Source organism: Pleurodeles waltl, chromosome 5, assembly GCF_031143425.1.
Source record: "Pleurodeles waltl isolate 20211129_DDA chromosome 5, aPleWal1.hap1.20221129, whole genome shotgun sequence".
NCBI lineage: Eukaryota > Metazoa > Chordata > Amphibia > Caudata > Salamandridae > Pleurodeles > Pleurodeles waltl.
In genome coordinates this window covers 966111765-966134299 of record NC_090444.1, presented here as the reverse complement: position 1 = coordinate 966134299, position 22535 = coordinate 966111765, and the positions used below count along the sequence as shown (strand labels likewise).

Sequence of the window (22535 nt, the reverse complement as noted above, 5' to 3'; positions counted from 1 at the left end):
CACGTTGAATGCAATACTCTGGCTGATGAAGGAGCACCCAAATCAGCAAGAGATATGGCTTCTGTTGCTGCAGTAACTCGTTCTAAACTAAAAGTGAAAAAAAAAAAAAAAGTGGCAGCTTTGGCTGACTGCACACCCTTTCCTAAAGCATATCCTGATATTCCTACCGGATGACAAGATTGTTTGATGCACAAGTAACAAAACCAGGTGTGGGAGGTCGGATAATTCCCAATAAAGAATTAAGACCTGTGTTAGTGAAAGCAGCACATGAGGGAATTGCTTCTGACCATGCTGGTGTGGCGGCTACAATTTCGATGTTACAATTACGATTTTGGTGGCTGGGTCTATATAAACAGACGAAGCAGTATGTCCTTTGTTGTGACATCTGCCAGCAAATAAAAGGGTCCACCGTGAAACGCCACTGCAGACATGCCTTCTTATTTCCAACAAGCCATTACCATGTGTGTACTTGGACCATTATGGTCCCCTGACACCAGATAGTGCATAGAAATACATCCTAGTCGCTGTCAAGTCATGCTCCAGATTTCTGTGGGTTTGGCCACAACGCTCGGCTGACGCTCGAACTGTTAAAGATTTGTGAGTCTTTATCTGTACATATGCTGTTGTGCCTTTCCACTCCGGACCCCTGCTTTTGCCTCAAGGGCTTACAGGGATGCCATGGCTTTGTTAGGAGTCCAACTGCATTACTTGTCTCCATTTCATACTGAGGGAAATAGTGTCATCAAGTGACAAAACTGAGATTTAAAGCAGTCCTTAACAGCTAGAGCATTAGGCACGTGTCGTAGCTGGCTTACACACCTATATGGAGTCCAGGGAGCACTTAATAATCTGCCTAGAAGGTCCCTAGGGGGCGTACATCATACGAATGCCTTATTGGAACACAAATGTATGTTTCAGATCTTGATGGTCCTGGCGTGGAGACGGCGGATACACCCTTTGAAATAAATAAATGAATGTGTCACTTTCTTGCAGGACTTATAGCAGTTCCATGATGACAACGTATCTGCCATTGCTGGCTCCTCTTGAATCAGGGATGTACCAGTAACATCTACTGACTGGATTCCTAAACTTGAGGATTTAGTGCATGAAAAGATTGCTGTGAGAAAAGAATTCGGTCCTTCTTATCGTGCACCGATTCCAGTCCTGGGAATACACGGTACCAGAACTGCAATTCTACCACCTCTGCCTGGTTCTAAAGAAAATCACTTGGTCTCCATTAACAATGTCAAGCTACACAATTTGGCTGATCCTGCTCAGCAGACCAGGATGTTCCCCTACAAGTCTTCAACAGCAACGCTGATACCTCTCCGAGCTTGGGGAGGGTGGAAAATGAGCTTTCATTGGTTCCACTTACAACTAGTAATGAAAATAATGAGCTGTTTCTTACAAATTCTATACAAACAGATGTCGTAATTTATTATGAACCGCCAAAAGAGTCCTCAGTAAGTTCTCCTTTTCAAAGCACAGCCCCAGTTTTTGCGCAAACAGAATCTGATTATTTTGTCGATGTCGACAACACTGTCAGCAACTTTTCTGCCTCTACTGCAACAGATTTGTCAATAGCACGTAAGCTGAAACATTGGCTTAAAATTAACTATCTTGTTCAACCATGGATTTATCTATGGTTCTTATTCACTAACCTTGCTTTTCTCCTTTGGATTGGGTTTCATCGTCTTCTTTCTCCTGATGCATGGTCATTTTCTTCCTGAACGCTCCACAGTAGAACTGGTGGATGAGGTTCTAAAACCACATTTTTCATCGCACAAAATTCAGAGACTTGTCCCTAGTGAATATTACAGCCATACCAGTTCCCAATGGGATTGTTTGGGACAAAGTATTCGATAAATATGGGCCTACTGAGGTCATTCAAATACCATATGTTATTAAACAGACCTGATCACACCTGGAGTAGTTTCTGATGCTTGGGATGTGAAAACTGTTGATTTTATGATGTCTGATCTAAAGCATCATACAGTATGTGAAAATGAAGATGTGTACCAGTTTAAAGGAAATTATGGTGGTAGGGTACCTTAGAATTACTATGGAGATTATTTCATTCACAGAGCAAGTACCCTAAAGACTATTTTTAAATATACACAATGGGAACACTGCCTGACTCCACCAGTAGGCAGTTGTAAAACATACACTGAGAAATTTGCATATTTTTCTAGGCACAATGTCAAGAATGCTGAGTCATATTATTTTAAACTGCCAGAAAAGGAAAGTCAACATGTTTTATTGACAGATACAAAATTGATATACTCTGATTCATTTGTTTCCCGAATGGCTATTGAAGACTATGAATACTGGTTGAAGTCTATTGACTTAAAAAGTGTGTGGGGAACAAAAATTGGCGAGGAAGAGAAGTTTTATTTAGAGAATGTATAATTCCTGTTCAAATGATATTTTTAAACAAAACACTACAACAAACCAGCTGTTTAGGCTTAGAACACATTACAGATTTGAATGTGCCCGGTATTCCCGCCCCTGCTAAATTTTACAAATGTCAAAAGTATGTAAATGTGTCAGAAGATCAGTTAAATGAATGGGTCCAGAATGGTACACTTAACGCATCATTTTCACGTCCTGGTGGGTGGTTATTGTGACATGTAGGCAGTAATGGGTGCCATACTCATTTTGTTAACTCCTCAGGGTTTTTTAGAATGAATAGGCCGGACCCCCGCTATGTGTCCTCGAACACTCTGGTATAGTGACAACATATAGTGTAGGGAAACTATGCCAGCAATGGATCAAGGTCTTCTCACTGGATGCTGTCAAAAAACATCTAAGTCTCCTGTCCAATAACACAGATTTACAGGATTTCCTGTTAGGCCCCAGAAGGCAACGCAGAAAACGCTTCTTAAATGCTGCATATAATGAATTATGGAAGCTTTCGCAACAAGAGGCAGCTGCCCGGTTAAGGCAGAGCAGGAAAACTTACAGAAAGCATTAGCCGTTGTAGATAATGGGATTAACACCTTGTCCAACCGAATATACACCTTAAATAACATTGTTTCCACTGCAATAGATATAGTTCGGAGTGATACATCATTTTTGCAACATGGAGAAAGTCAGCTAAGATCCATTATGCAGTTAGGTTGGACACTACAAACATTGAAAGCAGGTCGCTTTCCCTGGCAACACTTAAGCGCAGGGGAGATTTTTTCCACATTTAATTTAAAGTGACAACAACAAATAGCTAAGAAGGAAGCACCATATGTCATGTTGAATATTGAAAAGTTGCCTTTTACTGTGGCTGAAGTACAATCTGCTGAATGGTTAATACATAGGATTATAAATTTGCCCATTTCAACACTTCAATTTACAGCCTGTTTGAAACACATTCCAGTGGGCAGATATGAAAAGCTGGGAGATATTTACATACAAGAGGTGTGGGAGCTTCCTTTCTCCTACGCGACAGTACAAGATTGTATTGGCATGTGTAGCTCTGCCCCGCTATTATTTTAAAATCCTTGGGAAAGGTTATCCTTTCATTTAATTTGAATTTGGTTGCAATGTGGGATAGTTCAGTGTATAGCGTTTTGAGGAAGATCTGACTTGATCTGTTCCTAGAGAGACCTTGTGACTTGTTTCTGGAAATAATCCTATTTTAAACAGTACATTGAATAAATGTATGCTTTTCATGTAATCATTGCATTTTCAAGAAAGGTTAGATGAAAAAGTATTACGTTACATGCATGGTGAGGTGAAATGGCTAATTTGTATTGATGCATCAAAGATGCCTACATATTAGTTATGCTGTATTGGTCCTACAAGATATTTGTACTTTGAATATGAAATTTGGTGAAATACTCCTTCATATTTCATAGGTAAAACAACACCAACATGAAGAGCTCCAGAATGTAAGGAAGCACATTCACTCATGTTTCACTAACCTTGGTTGTTTCCTGTTGCCACACCCAGGTCTTAAGGTTGCAACCAATCCAACGTTTGATGGAAGACTGACAGGTAGGATTTTTGCCACTCCGTCAGTTTGTGATAACAAGTCCTTTGTGCTTATGCTATCTTCTTAAATTGAGTTTGTGATGAAATTTTGAAGGCAAACCGAAAAAAACAGACATGCTTTTGAAATAATTAAATATTTGCGGGCATTGAGCCAGTAAACTTCAAAAAAGTATGTTTTGGAATCTGTATAGAAAACATGGCCTGTCGCCCAACTAGGCTGTTTGGCCTTGGTTTTTTAGTTGTAGAAACTGCATTGGGGTCTGTTGAGGTTGGTGAAAGTCTAGTCTTTCACCAGACTGTGAGGAGCCCAGTAACCTGCTATTGGATATGTTAATACAGTGCCTCTCATATAGAATAAATAAGACAATCCTACAACTTTGGTTCTAAGGGGGATTGTGAATTCTGAATATAGTGAACTCTCACCTTCTGGAGGTACTCGGCCTCTATTGTTAAACTCTTAGAGCAGTGGTTCCTAACCTGTGGTCCGGAGACCCCTGAGGGTCCGCGAATCCTCCTCACGGGGGTCTGTGAGTGCTTAGAAAATTAACTAATATTAACAGATTAATAAAGTGTTATATAGATAAAGTGGCTAGATGTATAGTTGAAAATTTTAAAACGTACTGTAAATGTCAAGGAATTTGAATTTGGAGGCTAAAAATTTAATTAGTATATTCAGACTGCTTTGTGGGAGCAGTGCAGGTGCACCAAACAGAACATAGGTTGGACGATGTGCGGCTTCAATTGAATTTAGAAAAGCTCCAACCTTCTTATTAAAATAATAATTTCTTTGTTTGCAATTTAAATAAAATGTGTTAACATTTGTGTATGTGTGATGTAATAGATGTGATGGGTTGCGTATTTCTGTATTTCTTTTGTATATTGTTTTGAAGTTCAAATAATTGACAGTGTTTATGCCTAGGTCTCGGGCTTCCAGTAATGACGACGGGGTGGGGTGGAAAGGTCCTTCGATTCCAATAATGATTCAGTGGGGGTTCACAGGTTCCAGTAATCAGATTAGGGTTCCACAGAAGTCAAAAGGTTGGTAACCACTGTCTTAGAGAAATCCATATAACCCTGCTCCCAGCCAGGCACTCCCTCTCAAACATACTGGTAGGGCTTCTGGTGATGGGCGCGTTGCGCTGGCTGTGCATCTCGCAGGTGGCCCAAGCAATACAGGGAGCAGGATCGGGTCAGCCCTCACACCTTACAATACAACATACTTTGCTGCTGGGACACAAAAAGCTCAGATTAAGGCGCTGAAGGTGCCTGCGCTAAAGGAGCCTGCGAGGTGCCACTATAAGATATGGTGGACCAACCCTTGGCTTACTTTGCCCAGCTATGATTGCATGGTGGTCAAAGGCACTTTTGATAATTATAAAAATACATGGGCCTAACTCCTGATGCGCAGCACTTAACAGAGATACAACACTACTAGACCTGTATTGGACCCTGCGCTAAAATGTAATAGAAAATTCATATATTTCTATCACTAGGAAGAAGTTCAGCAGCGTGCAAACTTTATATCATTTGAGAAGTAGAGACTAATGCAGTTTTCCAACTCTACCCTACAAAAACATTCAACAAACCCACGTTCGGAATTTCAGGATGCGAAACTGTGGTCTTTCTTTTGAGAATGACCCAAATGGCACCTTGGCTGGAAGAGTGGTGTTCACGCCACTAAATAAGCAACACCACACTATTACAGCACTGTCCAGTAACCAGACTGGAAAGCTTAATTCTATGTAAGGCATATATGTACCTTGGCAACACCAGTCTGGCTTGTCATCCCTTTGAAGTACTTTGTATGGCATTGTAAGTTAGGCTAAAGCTGTATAATTACTTGCTTGGACAGTCCTATATTCAGTTTATAAGTTAGAAATACAAAGCTAATATGAATTTGTTCAAGTCTGTGGTCTGAAAGATTAAATGTTTATTGCTTTCTTGATCTGTGTTACCTTTTTCAGTTGTTGTTTTGTACCTCACTATTGCAGACATAGATGATGATTTTAAAAAAGAACTTGAGAATCTGGTACCATTATTGCTTTCACCAGAGAATTTGGTAGAGAAAGAGATCAGTGGATCCAAGGTGACATGTCGAGATCTTGTAGAGTATTTTAAGGTAGGCAATCTTTTTCCTTATACTTTTTATAAAGTACAATGATATGCGATTGTGCCATTTCCATGTATGGTATCTCTTCCTCAGTGGAGTAGATTGTTGCTGCATTTAGTTTTGGTATTTTTTAGTGCCAACCGGTTTGTATTGCTAATGTGTGATGCAGAGCTGTCTGCCTAGAAGATATTAAACTCTTATTCATGAAGATAGCTCTGTATGTTTTTACACCTAGTAATGTCATTTTGAGTTGCTGTTGGAATATTGCCCTTCCCCAGTCCCCTATGTGTTGAAGACAAAGGCATTAACCATTTGGTTGAAGAATTCTCTACTAGTAAGCCTTTTTGCTAAAAGAATCTTTCATAAATAATTGTACCAACTGATTTGGCAAATGGGAGTTACATTTGACAGAGCTGTTAAATGCAGGAAAAAAGAGATAGAGTGAAGAGGTCATTCATTAGTAGCCCAGTCGAAACATCACTTGAGGAACATCACTGCAGTTGTACGCTTAAAACGCCCTCCTTTGGCGCAGTAAACACAGAGCTACCTTCGTACACTTAAGTCCACAAGTTGGACTAATCCAAAGCACTTTATTGAACCTCAATGCCTCTAGCAAATTTAGTATACTATTTTTTTTGGACCATTTATTTAATATTGATAATATTTGTTTTCATGGCAATAACAAATTATCTCAGCACACCTTTGTGAGCCACATCCTTAGGAAATTTTGAGACAGTCCAACTTTGAGATCTAGTTAGACACCTTCTACTCTTGGTCCATGTCTCATTGAGCTGCAATGGAAATATTTCTTATTCCTGCAGCAGTTAAAGCTGCGGCACCTCTGCCAACACAGAAGCACAAACCGCTCAGGTAGGTCCCAACTTTAAGGGAAGACTTACCTGGCAACTCATTTACTGCATTATGAAATGGGCTACGTTCTGCTTCATTGATGCGCTGTAGTTCCCAGTCCCAACGAGAAAGTTAAATTATTGGCAATTGTGAAAGTATAGTTTGTGGCTCATTAGCCATAACCACGAAAATAACTTTTACTATCTCTTCTCTTGCTGTGTGGGCGCTTTTTGAGAAGTTACTAAATAAACTCTGAAATAATAAGTATCGGAATTAGCATGAGGTGTTGAATTGAAGTTTATTGCTGTCCAGTTACACAAGTGCAACATCGAACGCCTCAGGTTTGCCAATCCGTGGATCTTTTTGCAGTCTGGAACTCAGAAAATCTTCATGGCTCTGGTTAACACAGCCCTGATACACAACAGAAGATTTGAGATGCTCCATTTCCCAGCATTTAGCTTTTCGGACCTCGTACGGATGATGAAATGTACTTCATGGAGTCTAAACCTTTTTTGTAAATTAAAAAATGGTTTTGGAGATGCCTTTATACATCCTCTGGAAAAGGGTTTCCTCGGTACTAGTAGTTTCATACAACAGTGGCAGCTACATCAACAAAGGCTTGACTACCGTTAGTGGAAAGATACTCATTAGCAGCAGCTAAACACCCCGGACACTTGGAAAACAAAATTCCCTTCTTCCAACTGTTTGGAGGAAAAAGAGTGTTAAGTGTATTCCATGAAGTTGTAGGTTGTCTGTGTAACCTGAGAGAAATGAGGTCTGCATGTTTTGCATAGCTATTGTATCTTGCATTTCAAAACTTTAATTATTTAAAACACGTGTAGAAGGAGTTTTTTTTAAAGTAGTAATTCAATGTCAGTTGGCTAATTAAGGCATTATCACACCTAAAAGTCGAGCATAAAACATATGGTCTTTTTGTTTGTGAAGATGCCACCCCTGCACTGGTGTAGAATGCATGCAGATACTCTTCCAGACTAACCGACCTCCAGGGTGAGTGGAACTATTATGTTTGTGCAGGCCGACCCCACTGGTGCGATGATATTGCAAAAGGCAGTGTAATGGGAGTTTGAAGTGCTGCCTACATCTTGTCATCTTGTTCCAGTACGTCATTGCCAAGACTTGAAGAACTTTTGGTGATTCCTAAAGACTTGATTGCTTGACCTTATCTCTGGGGGCATCGTAAAATGGCAAATGACACAAAAATAGATAATTGGAGAGGAGCAGCAGTTGTACTCTGACTGGAAATGCGGGTATTTGTTTTAACTTTCATGTATTAGTGGTGACCTTGATGGAAAGGAAGTTCTTCATCATTTGACGCCTTCATTTTTTTAGTCACAAGAGAATGACTGGGCTGGAGAGAATAGTTTGCTTTGACTGGGTGTTTAGATGTGAAGCTGGAGTTTTTAGGTATGGTGGCGCTTTTCCCTTTATGCTGTCCCTCCCTGCTTTGCCTCTACCCCACATCTATTACCTCATTTGGTGAATGTATTCATACCGCCTTCATGAGGGGGGTTAAGTGAAAAAATCAGTTGCCTTAGGGGGTTTTAAAGTTGGCCATGGTAGGAAAGAGGGGAGGGGATCTTTGGTGACTTTATTGTGGAGGTGTCTTCATTTCAATGAACAGTTGCACTATAAAGGTAGATCTAAACCCTTGAGTTCCACACCATTATTAAGGAACACTGTTCCACTGGCATGGAGTTCAACAACTCTTAGATCAGTAAACTTCCCAGTTCAGTCACTCGAACTATCACCCGTGTTGTATCCTCTGTCTAGAACAAACTGCTAATCAAATTGAGCAGGATAGAAAGATCTGTTGTGAGCCCATCAGCATCAGATATTCAATAAGAGTGCGATGTTCCCCAACTTAAGTCCCATTCAAAGAAGGGAAAGCTAAGGAGTTTGCCAATTCTTAGGTTTTTTTTGGCTTATGGCCTCTGCTCTGGTGCACTGAATCTTTAGCATTAGGCTTTAGTATTCAACTAATAGCATCAAATAAATCTGCTTCATAGCATTGTTGCAGTAATATAAATTTGCAGTAGTGTCACTTCTAAATCGGAATTCCTGCTATTCTGGTTCACGTTTGCAAAGTGCATTGTAGGGTTCTCACTGATAGTCAACGGCAGAATATGAACCTTTTGCATCGCATGGAGTATCCTATTCACGTAGTGACCAGTGACATCCATAATTAATGTAATCAATCAGTAACCACTAAGAGAATCATTAGTCACCAAAACAATCATAGCCATCATTTCATGAATAACCACAACTCAGTGAAGCATTTAACGATTATTTTCCTTTTAATTACAATTCTAATGCATTGGTTAACTCAAACTTCAATCAGCTCAGAATTAATTTTAGCATCCACCAATAACCCAATCTAATTGGAACTTGAGATAACATATGATCAAGAGCCTTAGCGTAAGCCAACAAAATGAATATAACAACATTAATAGCAGAGTTCAGCAATCGGTCCATCAATCATTTGTCACTGTCAACGTCACCCATAGGAACCTACTTAGCCCAGATTAGCATCAGCATGTGGGGTTTCATTCTAAAACAATTTTTAAAAAACGTGAATTTGGAAAAACATCTCACTACGAGAAAAACTATAAAACAGTGCAGTGGGTACCTAGAAGGAAAGGCACAAGTTAATTGGTCACATTGTCATAGCTACCTATCCACAGATTGGATCAGCAACAAAGTCAGTCTTCGTCTTCAGGTCATCAATTGATCAGCAATACATCAGGCTCTCAAGAGTATGAGCCCAACGACAGAATCTCGAACAACGACTCCTGACGTCATCAACGTATCTCCCTAATTCTTAATTCTTATACCCTTGTCATGACCTTTTATTAGGGGCTCCCAGTCCATGCCCCTAATTTCCGATTGGTCAGTCAGCAGAAATGACCTTAACCTATAATATAAAATTTTCAAATCTATAAATTATAATATTAGTCCTTTCCCAGCACACGGGTTGGTCCACTCTATGATGTCCTCATCGTCCGGCTCTTCAGGTATTGAAAATGTTGCATGTTCCTCTTCAGTCAGTGCTCTCGTTGTTCAAGTCCTGGGAAAGTAAATGTAGCCTACTCTACACATAATTGTATCAATTTGACTTCATCATCTCCTGTCCGTCGGTACATTGCATAAAATTCTAGCTAAGCAACTTTAACATCGTGTGGCTCAAGGACTGGTCATGCATTAGCTTCTCTGCAGTGCGTTAGAATATCAGCTCCTTGTGCGAGGCCTGGAAAAGACTAGGCCTTAAATTCAGCTAAGTTAACTTCTACAAATTAATACAAAACATAGGTTATGCATTTCAATATGACATATTACTACATTATTCTTTCACATTTTAATTATTTCACAATCTTTAGTTATTTTAGCATAACATCGCATCAATGGCTGCCACTCCCCATGATCACAATTTCAAACGTGCACTTTATTTTCTCCATAATTAATTTCTCCACGAACTTTTCATTATCAAAACACATACATTCATTAATTTCTAATTAGCTTATTTGCGTCAGCTTTATGAATAACAAAGTTTAAAGGGATGTTATTTTTAGGTGTTGCAATAATTGACATAAGGTAAAAACTAATTCTTGAAAATTAAAATAAAACTCTAAAATTCACCAGTTATATTTTACTGAGCTAACTATAACTTGCACCCCCACCATGCACTCTTTATGACCTCACATATTACATTACTCATGGCATATTAAGTGACATGATTGATGACATTACTGATTAGTTCATACAATCATTGTGACACTGTTGTGTGGAGTTTGTGGACTTGAAGTAATTTAACACGCTACATCTGTGAACACATTTTTGATCACCTTAATTGGAATACCCTCGTAAAGACTTCATATGGCTTGCAATTTTAAGTACACAGGTGACTGGTATACATTTGCCACTATATAGACAGGCTCTGGGCAGCAAGCTTACATTAAGGAAAACATGAAAAGCATTTGAACAGCACCAAAACAATTGAAGAAATTGACAATACACAAATGAAGTCCAACACCAGTTTATAAGAATAGACTGTATTTTTGTGTATTTATAGACACCACAACGAAAAAGATCCACCCGAGTGTTCCAGAGATATTGAATTTACAAGATACAGTAAATCAAAGCATGTCACTCAACCACAAACAAGCATTGGCAAATTCAACAAATTTGACACTTGGGAATCTTTTTCATTTAAAAAGTTTGGGCTAGGTGTAATGCGGTCACTTTAGGTGACCAACTCAGTAGGGAACCAGTCAGGGGGACCACCAAGGACCTCAGAAACCATTAACTTAACAGGTGATGCAGTCTTCAGGCACTTTTATCCTTTGAAGGACTTTCCTATGGAAATTGTCCTGATGTAAGGGATGAAGGATGCTGAAGATGTACAAACGATGCTGTAGATGCAGTGCGGTTGATGAAACTCTTACTGCAACTACTCAGTCCACGAAGACATGAGGTGGTACTGGCAACCGGGTCGCTGTCCCTCGAAGTCTAGTCGACACTGGACTACCAGTCTCTCAGTATCCCAGTCACAGGCTAGTCCTTCCTGGGTCAATAACTCATCCTCTGGAGGTCCCAGCTGCACTCTGACACTCCTGGGTTCAGCGAACATGGGTGCAACTTTTTGCGTCAGGACCTGGTACCGGGTGCTGCACGGTGGCATTTGGCAGCAGTTTGTGTATTTTGGGCTACCACTTGCCCCAGCTGGGGTCTCAGCTGTTGTGTCCCTGTACTGTAAACAGAAGGTCAGCTCACTGACCAGTGGAGTCTCTTGGCTTTGGCTTGGCTCTGAAGAAGGCTTCTCCTTGAGCAGGACACATCCGGCACAGTCCCACTTCTTTGATAGCCACTAGGTTCAGCAGGTGCAGTTCACGACAATGCTGCTTCTTTGCCATGTCCACATTGCAGTAGGGCAGACCTTCTTCGGTCCTTCTTCCATTCCAGTCAAGATCAGAGTTTGGGGTGCCAGGGGTGCCCTACTTATGGTCAGAAAATGCCCTTGGGGGAAAATGTAGTTGGTAGTTAATGGGTTACCAGGTTCCCTCCGACCTGAGGATGACTTCCTGCGAAGTGTGGTAACTGGACATTCCGGAATGCACCATTATGCCTACTTCCTGTATAGTAGGACCACTCTCCTGCTGTGTGGAGTTCCCTAGCCCATCCCAAAGTTGTGGCTACCAGGGAAGAGGGGCTAGATGCCCATGGAAAACCTGTTTGGCAACTGGTTTCCCCTCTCATGCCTGCCAGCTTATCTGCTTGAGCAATGGAGCAGCCCATCTCCCGAGTTTAAAGTGTTACCCATTTGGCCTTCAAATGCGGCTTTTCAATTGAAGCTAGTCTTTTGGGCCCACACCTGAGTGGCTTCCTGCAGAAGGCATGTGGCACATCCTTCCAGAGCAGGCCCCTGTTGAATCTGTTCCTGGTAATCATTAGCACATCTCCCCAGGAGGGTAGAAAATAGAACCCTTTGTGCAACCAGTATGGGCAGAGAGGACTAAGGCAACATATTGGCCACTTTTCTTAAGGTGCACGCACACAGCAACTTGCTACATTATTTTTGACCTGAGAATCAAGTTGGGTTTTCATGTAACAAATAGTTTGATACCTTGGATGACTCATTTTGGGTGCACCATTCCAGAATTGGCACAGCTGAAGGTGGTCAGCATATAATTCTGCATGGGCCAATTTGGCCACTAAGCTTTTCCACAGTACAAACAATAGTTTCATGTTTCTACTATTAAAACATGTAAAATGACATGTTCTGCCTGTGGGATATGTAGCATCCTGCCTTAGAACTCGATGGGCCTGTGATAGGGAGGACATAGAAATATGCCAGGGGGAGTCTGGCTTTGCATTTGCCTTGGATGGCAAAGTTGAGCCAACAGTTAAAACTGCTCCTTCAGCCTGCGAATGGTGATCTGGGACTCTAGTTTTACTCGTGTGACATCCAGGGTGGCACAACCAGTGTATGCACAGGCCGGGCTTGAGGGGGGAGAGTGGGGGGGGGTGTCTGCGCGTGTGTGCAAACCCTCTAGCATATATGCCCTGGGACCCTTACAGGTAAGTTATCTCAGTCAATAGGGTGAAAGCCAATTTGACATACCAGTTTTGGGGTAGGGGCACAGGCACTGACGCCTGGTTAGCAGGCCTCACTGTACTCTGAGCTGAAAATCAGCAGCATTAGACCAAAAAGTAATTTCCTCAGAATGAGTGATGTAGTATGTGAGGTCATAATCAGTGCATGGAGGGGGTGTAATCTATAATTAGCTCATTATACTAGAACTGGTGCATTTCAGCGGTTTTCAATTTAAGCATTCATCTTTGATATATTTCAACTGTAACTTCACTTGCACAGTATTTTTTCAGTGAATTGCTAGGGTATATTTTATTGAAACAAAGGGAATAGGGTTGGGAAATAGAATTTTTTTAAACTTAAAAATTCACTAAAAAACAAAGGTTACAGGGACATTATAGTTGGGTTCAGATTTTACACATGCAAAACCATAGAAATTCAGCAGTTATAGTTATACCTATCTCAAGAAACTATAACTCTCAGCCTAATATAACTATAACTCATGTTCCTGCCATGCACAGTTTTCTCATCAATTTTATTGAAATGTTGCAGTGATATTATAACTGATGCCATAGAAGATATTGTGACTGTGATATGTGGGGTAACTAGAGGTGCATGGCGGGGGCACGAGTTAGTTTGAGATAACTGTTACTATGTGGGTCCCCCATACCCCTCCCCCCCCCCCCCCCCCCCCTCCCAACCCCTTCTCCGGCATCCGGGGGAACAGAGTCCCGATACACAAAATGGCGGCCGCAACTGATCTCTCAGGTTGCGGCCAGGCAATCACAGCATTGCTGTTGTTGGCGCATGGATCCGCGTCTCTAGCTCTACACACTTCTTTATTCTTTAACAACTCCAAAACTACTGAACAGAGTTCCACCAGTTTACAAAAAACACTCTTTCTGGACCAAGATCTAGCTTTCTGCCAAATTTGGTGTAATTCTGTCCGGCGGTTCGGGCTGTAGTCGTGTATAAAATCTCTTTGGGAGATTGCATGTAAAAACACGTTTTGGGACTCCTCCTCTTTCTTGGCCCCCACCCCAAAACTTTCCAGACAGCTGATAAAGTGAGTGGCAAACTAGTTTTGAAAATTTTGGGAAGATTATTCAGACAGTACCCAAAGTTATTAGAGACACAACAATCGCTTTTCCTATGGGAACTAGGTCCTAACTTTAACGAGCTGCTGGTGACTGCCAGTAGGTAACTGAGATACATATGTATATGTGTGTGTGTGTGTGTGTGTGTGTGTGTATGTGTATATATATATATATATATATATATATATATATATATATATATATATCACTCTCTCTTATTCTCTCTTATTCTCTCTCTCGCCCTCTCTTTCTCCCTCTCGCTCTCTCTCTGCCCCCTCTTCTCTCTAGGGTGGGACCCGCAACAGGAAGGCCCCAAAACACAACATGGACATAACAGATTTTTCCAGTATGCCTAACTGTGGATTTTGGGCTCTAGATCAGCCAGCAACTAGGGGAACCTTGCATACTGTACATTTTTTAAAACTAGACGCCAAGTTGTTTTCCCCAGAATCCCTTGCAAACTTAACAATTTGACTAACACGTTTCTGTGATGGAAAGTTCTGGAAACTGCAGGGAGCAACAAACTTCTTTTCACCCAGCATTCTCCTAAGTATTCTGATAACATATATGGTACCTCAACTGTGTAGGTAGGTCTGGTGCCGAAGACAGAAAACAACCCAAAATGCAACATGGATACATCACATTTTTGCGTGCAAAACTGCCTGTTTTTTTGGTGAAGTGGGTAGCTGTGGATTTTGGCCCTAGCTGTACATTTCTGAAAACTAGACACCTAGGGGAATCCAGGATGGGGTGAATTGCATGGATCCATGAGGTGTATTTTTTTTTTTTTTTTACCCCGAATGCCCTGCAAACCTCACTTTGCCTGAGATCATGCATTTTCCTTACATTTCTTTAATGGAAACTTCTGGAATCTGCAAGAATTCATAAAATTCAAACCACCCAGCATTGCCCCACCTATGCTGATAAAAAACACTGCCCCACTTGTGTGGCTGGGTCTAGTGCCCTTGACCGGAAAGGATCAAACCAAGGACAATGGGAGCCCTCGCATAGGTGACTCCTGTTGACCTCTGTTCGATCCATTACTGTCGCTGGCACTAGGCCCAGCCACACAAGTGGTTTATTTTGGCATTGGCTGCTGATAAGAAGTTTAAGTCAGTCTTTTCCTCCTTACTTCCTTTTCTGCATTCCCTTCTCCTGCTGTGTTAGTCACACGAAAAATAGGTTCTGGTCCCATAAAAATGAATGGCAGCACCCGATACCTGCAAGCATACATTTTTGTTTTCCATGTTCTTTGTGATAGTACACATGCACATAATTGTAGAAAGCAAATACATAAAGCAGTTTCACTTGACAATTGAACATTGCATATTAAATGGAAGCACAGTAAAGAAAATGTGGAACAAAGCTCTGGGGTTAAATGATTTCTCTGTTACACAAAGGTGAGGGGGGGGGAGGGAGTTTATTTTATTGTGTGTTTTTCAATAGCATTGACTCTGTTCATATAGATCCATTAGCCATGCCTAATACTTTCAATTCATTTGTTAAGATATCTTCTATTTTAGGGTGCGCTAGCCTCCTGGTAATTGTTCCTTTGATCTTTCCTGCTAAAATGTTTTCTTTCATTTCAAGGCTTACATCAAAATCTATCAAGGGGAGGAGTTGCCACACCCAAAGTCCATGCTGCAGGTATTGTATTTTTTGTTGATTTATTTTGGGATGCTTAAGGCTTCAATTCTTGTAAATGATCAGTCTGTTATTTTTACTCTCCCTACTCCATATCGGTTTGGGAACGTAGGAGGGGAAGACGATCCATCTAAACAATCAGTCATTTTAATTATTTTGTAAATGGTCACAGTGATCAGTCCTGTTTACTCAGGCCTATCCCCTTACTCCAGTCTTGGAACTTCCATAGATTGACATGCTTGAATCATTCCCCGTTGTTGAGATGGGAGTCCCCCACTACCTTATAATAGCAATGTAATGTTAACAATAGTGTATGAGGGCCTTAGGCCCCTCATTTTAGTAGCATTTCCTTGTCAATTTAAAAAAGAGACCAAACGTAGGTTTCAGCCAATCAGGCTGCTTTGCCCTCTAGAACAGTCCTGAGAGAACTTAGTCTCTCAGATTTTCTACCGCACGTCGTGCTAGGGAGTCTCCACTGAGCTCTGCTCAGTCACCATTTCTGAGAATATTTTTCCACAGAATCTTACTTCTAGCAGTTATAATTTCCTAAACCATATATTATGTGGTTATATTATTATATTATAACTGATTTCTGGCTTCTTTCACCATGTCAGACAAAAATAAAGAGTCTGTTGATAGCCCGCAAGACCTGTGGCAAGAAAAGGCTTCATTTTGAAGATCCACAAAAAACCTGCATATATTGCCTTTATCCAGACCACTCAGCGAAGGACTGCAAGGTATGCAGAACTTTTTCTAACAAGACTCTCAAGGACAGAGAGGGCAGGTTGCTATTTGGTTCCAGAAGTTAAATTTAAGGCAAGATCCCGTTTCTGGATCTGACAGTGAGGAATCTTCAACGTCCCCAAAGACTCAAGAGGGACAGATCACCTCACTCTCAAGCTTCTAGTTAGCAGCCCAAAAAAACCTTCAAAAAGACCGCTAAAAGGTCTTATAAACCTTGTAGTGTTTCTGGCTCTCCTCACAGAACATCTTCATCTTTGCATAAGGAGAGGAAAGAGCATTCTGCCTCTTCAGAACAGCACAAAAAGGCTTCCTCTGAACTCCATATGCCATCTCCAAGGGTTCAGCATTCCTTTAAGAAGCCTTCTGGAAAAACATTGACCAATATCGTCTGAGGCCCTCATCGGGGACACAATCGATGAGGAAAACATCTACAGCGATTGCAACGACCATTACTGCAACAACTGTATCTACGGTGTGCAGGGCTTAAACTGTGCACACGACAACACCATAGTCGACTGCGCCTTCCGTCAGACCGTCAACGTTGAAGACTACTACCTCTTCTACTCCATCGTCGAAAGAGGCTGCTACACCTATACTGTTGACAACTGCCTCGTTGACGGGACCCACAACCGTGCAGCAAACTGCACTGTAATTCACGATGACACCATTAATGGTGGAGAATAACAAGAGACCAGGGCAACCAGGTATTTGACTCCGTCCCACATTTCTCCTAGCAAGGTCTCACCTTTGATTCCAGCACATCTTTTGGAAGAGGATGATTCAGATGATTAGGGGCCATTCGGTGTTGCTCACAGCCTGTCTCAGTTACATTTGAAGTGCCAAGAAGTAGACGATGGCAGTCAGCATGGGTCCGATATGTATGATCTCCAAGCCTTTTATACAACTCGTGAGAAATACTTATATCAGGAGAAAATGGTCCCTGTTCCTGGATCCCTCATGTCGGACTTGCATTTAATGCTGGCAGAATTTCAGGAGTGTTTTCCGTCTGCTGCTAGTATTCCTTAGCAGGCACCTATACCACCAAGGTCACCAATACCACCGCCTTTCACACCTGCTCAAACAGGGTTATCTCTACCTGAGATGCCTTTGTATACGCCTCAGATAGTCCCATTGCAAGATCCATCAACCACTGATGATGATAGAGAAGATGGGGAGCTGCCAGATGCTACTACAGTGTGGGATGATCCGTCATCGCCTTCTCCTATTCCGGTGGATTCACCACCAGATGACATCGGTATTTTTCATAACCTATTAAGGAGAGCTGCAAAACGATTTGCACTACCTATGCCAACGAAGTAGATGGAATGCTTTCTTTAGGACTTTAAGTAAGCCTACAAGAAAAGTGTAAGATCGATGCCCATAGTCGACTATATGTGGGATGAGGGCCTAAAGGTGATGAGGAATCCTGCAACCATTACTGCGGTCCTGCCCTGCCTAGAAAAAAAAAATATAAGGTATTAGAGGACGCCCCAGTCTGTCCGACAGGACATCCCAACCCAAACTCAATAATTGCTCAGACAGCCCAATGCAGGTCCAGAAACCCTTGCGCGCCAATCTCTGCAATCCCGGATAAAGCGGGAAGGAGACTTGATAATATCTGAAAACGTTTCTCCTCAATGGCTTCTATTATAATCAGGTCATCAAATTCTTTGGCTATTATAGGCAGGTACGACAGGCAATTATGGGCTGACATCTCTCCTTACTTGGACCAGCTACCAGAAGTTGCCAAGATGGAGTCAAAGAAAGTACAAGAGGGGGAAAGCACTTCTGCAGAGGTTTGTGACTGTGCAGTGGACATCGTTACCACAGCTTTGCGTCAATTGGCAGGAGCCACCGTTCTTAGGAGGCAGGGTTGGCTTCTTACAACTTCACTCAGACCAGAGGTACAAAACAAGATTCTTGATCTACCTTTTGATGGCAAAGTCCTTTTTGGTAATCATATTGACGATGGCCTGCAGGCTATAAAGACCGACACGGACATAGCCAAATCTCTTGGAACCCTTCAATTTAAGAAACAGCCCTTTCAGGGGTGAGGGGGGCAGAGAGTGAGGGTTTCCATCATACAGAGGTGGTTTCCACCAGTATAGATATCCAGCTTTCTCCCCTGCTTATCCGCCCTTTCGTCCTACATGCCCTCCGAGACAACCTCCGCAAGCCACTTATAGCAGGCCCACACAAAAAACAAAGCAAAACGGCAAGGAAAGGATGCAGGCCTTAGACAATGACTTTATACGGACATCGGCTTCTGATCTTTCCTCCAATCCAAAAATAGGAGGAAAGATTTCCCAACTTTTCAGGGATGGCAAGAAATCACTTCGGATCAATGGGTGCTAAATCTTATTCAATTTGGCCATACCCTGGAGTTCCTGCAAATTCCACCAGCAAGACCTCCTCTACCTCACATTCAAAAGCACCTTCATCTCCTCAAGAAAGAAGTTTTGACCGTGCTCAAGAAGGGAGCAATAAACACAGTTTCTGTTTCAGACAGATAAAGGGTTTTTTACTAATGTTTTACTCGTCCAAAAGAAATGGAAGGAATGGCGCCCAATCTATGATCTAAGGGAGCTGAACATGTATCTCAAGAAGCAGACATTCCATACGATTAATCTAACCGATATTCTCTCGCTTCTAAATTCAGGAGATATGTCCACTCTCGTACTCCAGGATGCATGCTTTCACATCTTGATCCATCCGTCCCACAGAAAGTACCTCAGGATCACAGTAGCCTCAAGTCACTTCAAATTCAAAGTTCTCCCATTTGGCCTCAGATAAGCCCCCAGGATTTTCATCAAATGTGTAGATCCGGTTGCAGCGTTCCTGAGAAAACAAAAGCATCAGGTATTTCCGTATTTGGACGACTGGCTGATCGAGGCCACGTCCAAGGCACAGGCCCCCAGAGATTAACAGCGGCCTTATACAGCTATTCAGGGAATTGGGTCGCACTGTCAACAACAGGAAGTCAGCCTTACAATCCTCAAATATTACCTTTCTGAGTGCTGCCTGGACAGGTCACTCAGAAAAGCTGCTCCTATGAGCGAAAGACGGCAAAAACTAATCACCTTAGCCAAATTGGCACAAAGAAGAAAATCTTTCTGTTCGCCTTTTGAAATCACTGCTAAGGATGATGTCTTCATCTATTCCCCTCATTCCATTCTGCTGTCTCAAGATGCGACCCCTTCAAGAACTGGACAGTAAGTAGACGCAGTCTGCAGGGTCTTTCGCCGATAGATTCAGAATCACGGAAACCATGATCACATCTCTCTCTTGGTGGACCTAGCGTTCCCATCCGTAAGTGGGTGTTTCATTCCTCACTCCGCCATCACCGCTGGTGATCACAACAGAGGCTTTCCTGGAAGGTTGGGGAGCCGACCTTCAGGGCTTGCACGTCAGCATCCAGTGGAAAACCCAGCACAAGGCCTACCACATAAATTATCTGGAGCTCAAAACAGTTTGGCTAGCCCTTCAAGCTTTCCTGCCAAAATAAGACTTTGCCAGTCCTCATACGTACGGACAACACTGCAATGATGCACTATATCAACAAACAGGGAGGGACCAGATCCCTGCTCGTAACTCAAGAATGAAAGTAAATTAATGGTCAAAGCAAGGGGGAAGTAAACCTAAACTTCCACGGTGTTCTAGTAACTAAAATATTTATGAATATGCAATTTATGTAGCATCAATAGTGATTTATTACATTATTGTGCTTCTTCTTAACATATTATCACAGGAAGAAGTTAAACATTTTCTGGTAGGTGCTCCTAATTCAAAAACACAGTGAAAGTGAATATTGTGCAGGGAAGTGAAGGTGATATAGACAATAGATACAGAAGGTGGTATAAGAACAATATGGACTTCTATTGGCTCTGTCAATCCAGGAGGCTCTGAAGTCACATAAAAGTTCTTTACAATTCCACATTCAAAAATTATGTTGACGTTTCGACCCAAAATACAGAGATAAATCAGAGGTGGGTCATCATCAGCACTGGGAGTCAAGTCTGGTAGGAAGCACCTAGGGATAGTGTAAAATATCAAAATTAATAAAGGCCTTATTCAGTGTCAATGGTTTCTTTTAAGGGTGGGGCGCGAGCACTCACCTAAGGATTCCAGATTTGAATTTAGGATCTTGAAGTCTGATGCATCTTCCTGTCGGGAAAATGACATACAATGTCGTACTCAATGTAGAAATTATGTGGTAGAAAACATGGTCAAAGGGTAACCAGTGACTACTTACATGTCGAGTAGTTCAATGAGGTATTGAACTATGGTCTATGGGTGTCTACCAGACTTTACTCTCACTCCTGATGATGACCCACCTCTGATTTATCGCTGTATTTTGGGTCGAAACATCAACATAATTTTTGAATGTGGAATACAAATTGTAAAGAAATTTTATGTGACTTCAGGGCCTCCTGGATTGACGGAGCTGATAGAAGTCCATATTGTTCTTAAACCACCTTCTGTATCTGTTGTATATATCACCTTCACTTCCCTCCACAATATTCACTTTCACTGTGTTTTTGAATTAGGAGCACCTACCAGAATATGTTTAACTTCTTCCTGTGATAATATGTTAAGAAGAAGCACAATAATTGTAATAAATCACTATTGATGCTACATAAATTGCATATTCATAAATATTTTAGTTACTAGAACACCGTGGAAGTTTAGGTGTACTTCCCCCTTGCTTGACCATTAATTTACTTTCATTTACTACCCTGGTCGAAAGGGTTAGAGGGTATTTGCCTCATTGTCTTGATATTGCGTAACTCAAGAATGGCAGCATATTTGGAACTGGTCCACCCTCCACGGAGTGAATCTATGAGCAAAACACGTGCAGGGGGTATAAAATATCAGAGTGGATTCTCTCAGCAGGCTGCAACATCCAATCATGAAGTTGAATCAGAAGATGCTCAACTGCATCTTCTCTCAATGAAGCATGCCAAACCTGGACCTTTTTGCCACTCCCTAGAATGCAAAATGCCAACTCTTTGCAAGTCAGGTTTCCCATCCGGGCTCTTGGGGGAATACATTTTCAATGGAATGGTCAGGAATATATGCTTATGCTTTTCCTCCCATTCCCCTCATTCCAAGATTCCTAGCCAAGATCAATACTGAGCGCTGCAAAATCCTTCTGATAGCCCCTAGATGGCTTCGCCAGCACTGGTATACTGAGCTACTTCTCCTCGGAGTCCCAGCGTCCCTCTATGAGTAACACCATACCTGCTAACAGTGAGAAGCGGTCAGGTTCTTCACCCAGATCCAGCATCACTTAATTTGACAGCCTGGTTCCTGAACACAATGAATTTGCACACTTAAGACATCTCTCCAGACTGTAGTCATTCTTGCCCGAGCCTCAGCAGATAGTACAAACAGGACTTACCGTCCTAAATGGAAAAGATTTTGCGTATGGTGCAAACAAGTTCAAGTGCATCTGTTAACAACGGAGCAGATACTTACCTTCTCCATTTATCGAGAACTGGTTTGGTTCATGCTTCAGTTAAAGTTCACTTGGCTGCAATATCCCATTATAGACAATCAGGGAACTTACCGTCCTTGTGGTCGACTAGGATTGTCAAACAGCTCTTCAGAGAGCTCTTTTGGACTTTCCCGCCAGCCAGACCGCCTCCGCCTTCTTGGCAGCTCAACGTAGTCCTTCCCAATTAATGAAACATCAGTTTGAACCTATACTCAGGGCGACTTGAAATTCCTATCCTGGAAGGTCGTGCTTCTCCTTGCCCTTACCTCTGCTAGAAGGGTTATCAAAATATAAGCCTTCATTACTCAGGATCCTTTCTTGCTCTTTAAGGTAGATAGGGTAATACTACAAATAAATATAAGGTTCATACCCAAAGTCTCTTCGGATTTCCACATTAATCAGCCATTAGTCCTAACGTCGTACTTTCCTAATCCTTCCACACCAGCAGAACAGGTCTTTCATTCCTTAGACATCAAAAGATGTCTCAAATTTTATCTGGAT

The 22535-nt window shown here is 41.7% G+C and overlaps 1 protein-coding gene across 2 annotated transcripts in view; it reads left to right on the top strand.

Moving 5' to 3' along the window:
* The window catches only part of ATL2 (atlastin GTPase 2), a 541948-nt gene that overhangs the window by 419968 nt on the left and 99445 nt on the right, over window positions 1–22535 (top strand). For both annotated transcript variants that reach the window (XM_069235095.1, XM_069235094.1), the window contains exons 8-10: window positions 3852–3990; window positions 5979–6106; window positions 15740–15796. In XM_069235095.1, the coding sequence (XP_069091196.1) occupies window positions 3852–3990; window positions 5979–6106; window positions 15740–15796 (324 nt within the window). The remainder of the gene's footprint in view (window positions 1–3851; window positions 3991–5978; window positions 6107–15739; window positions 15797–22535) is intronic.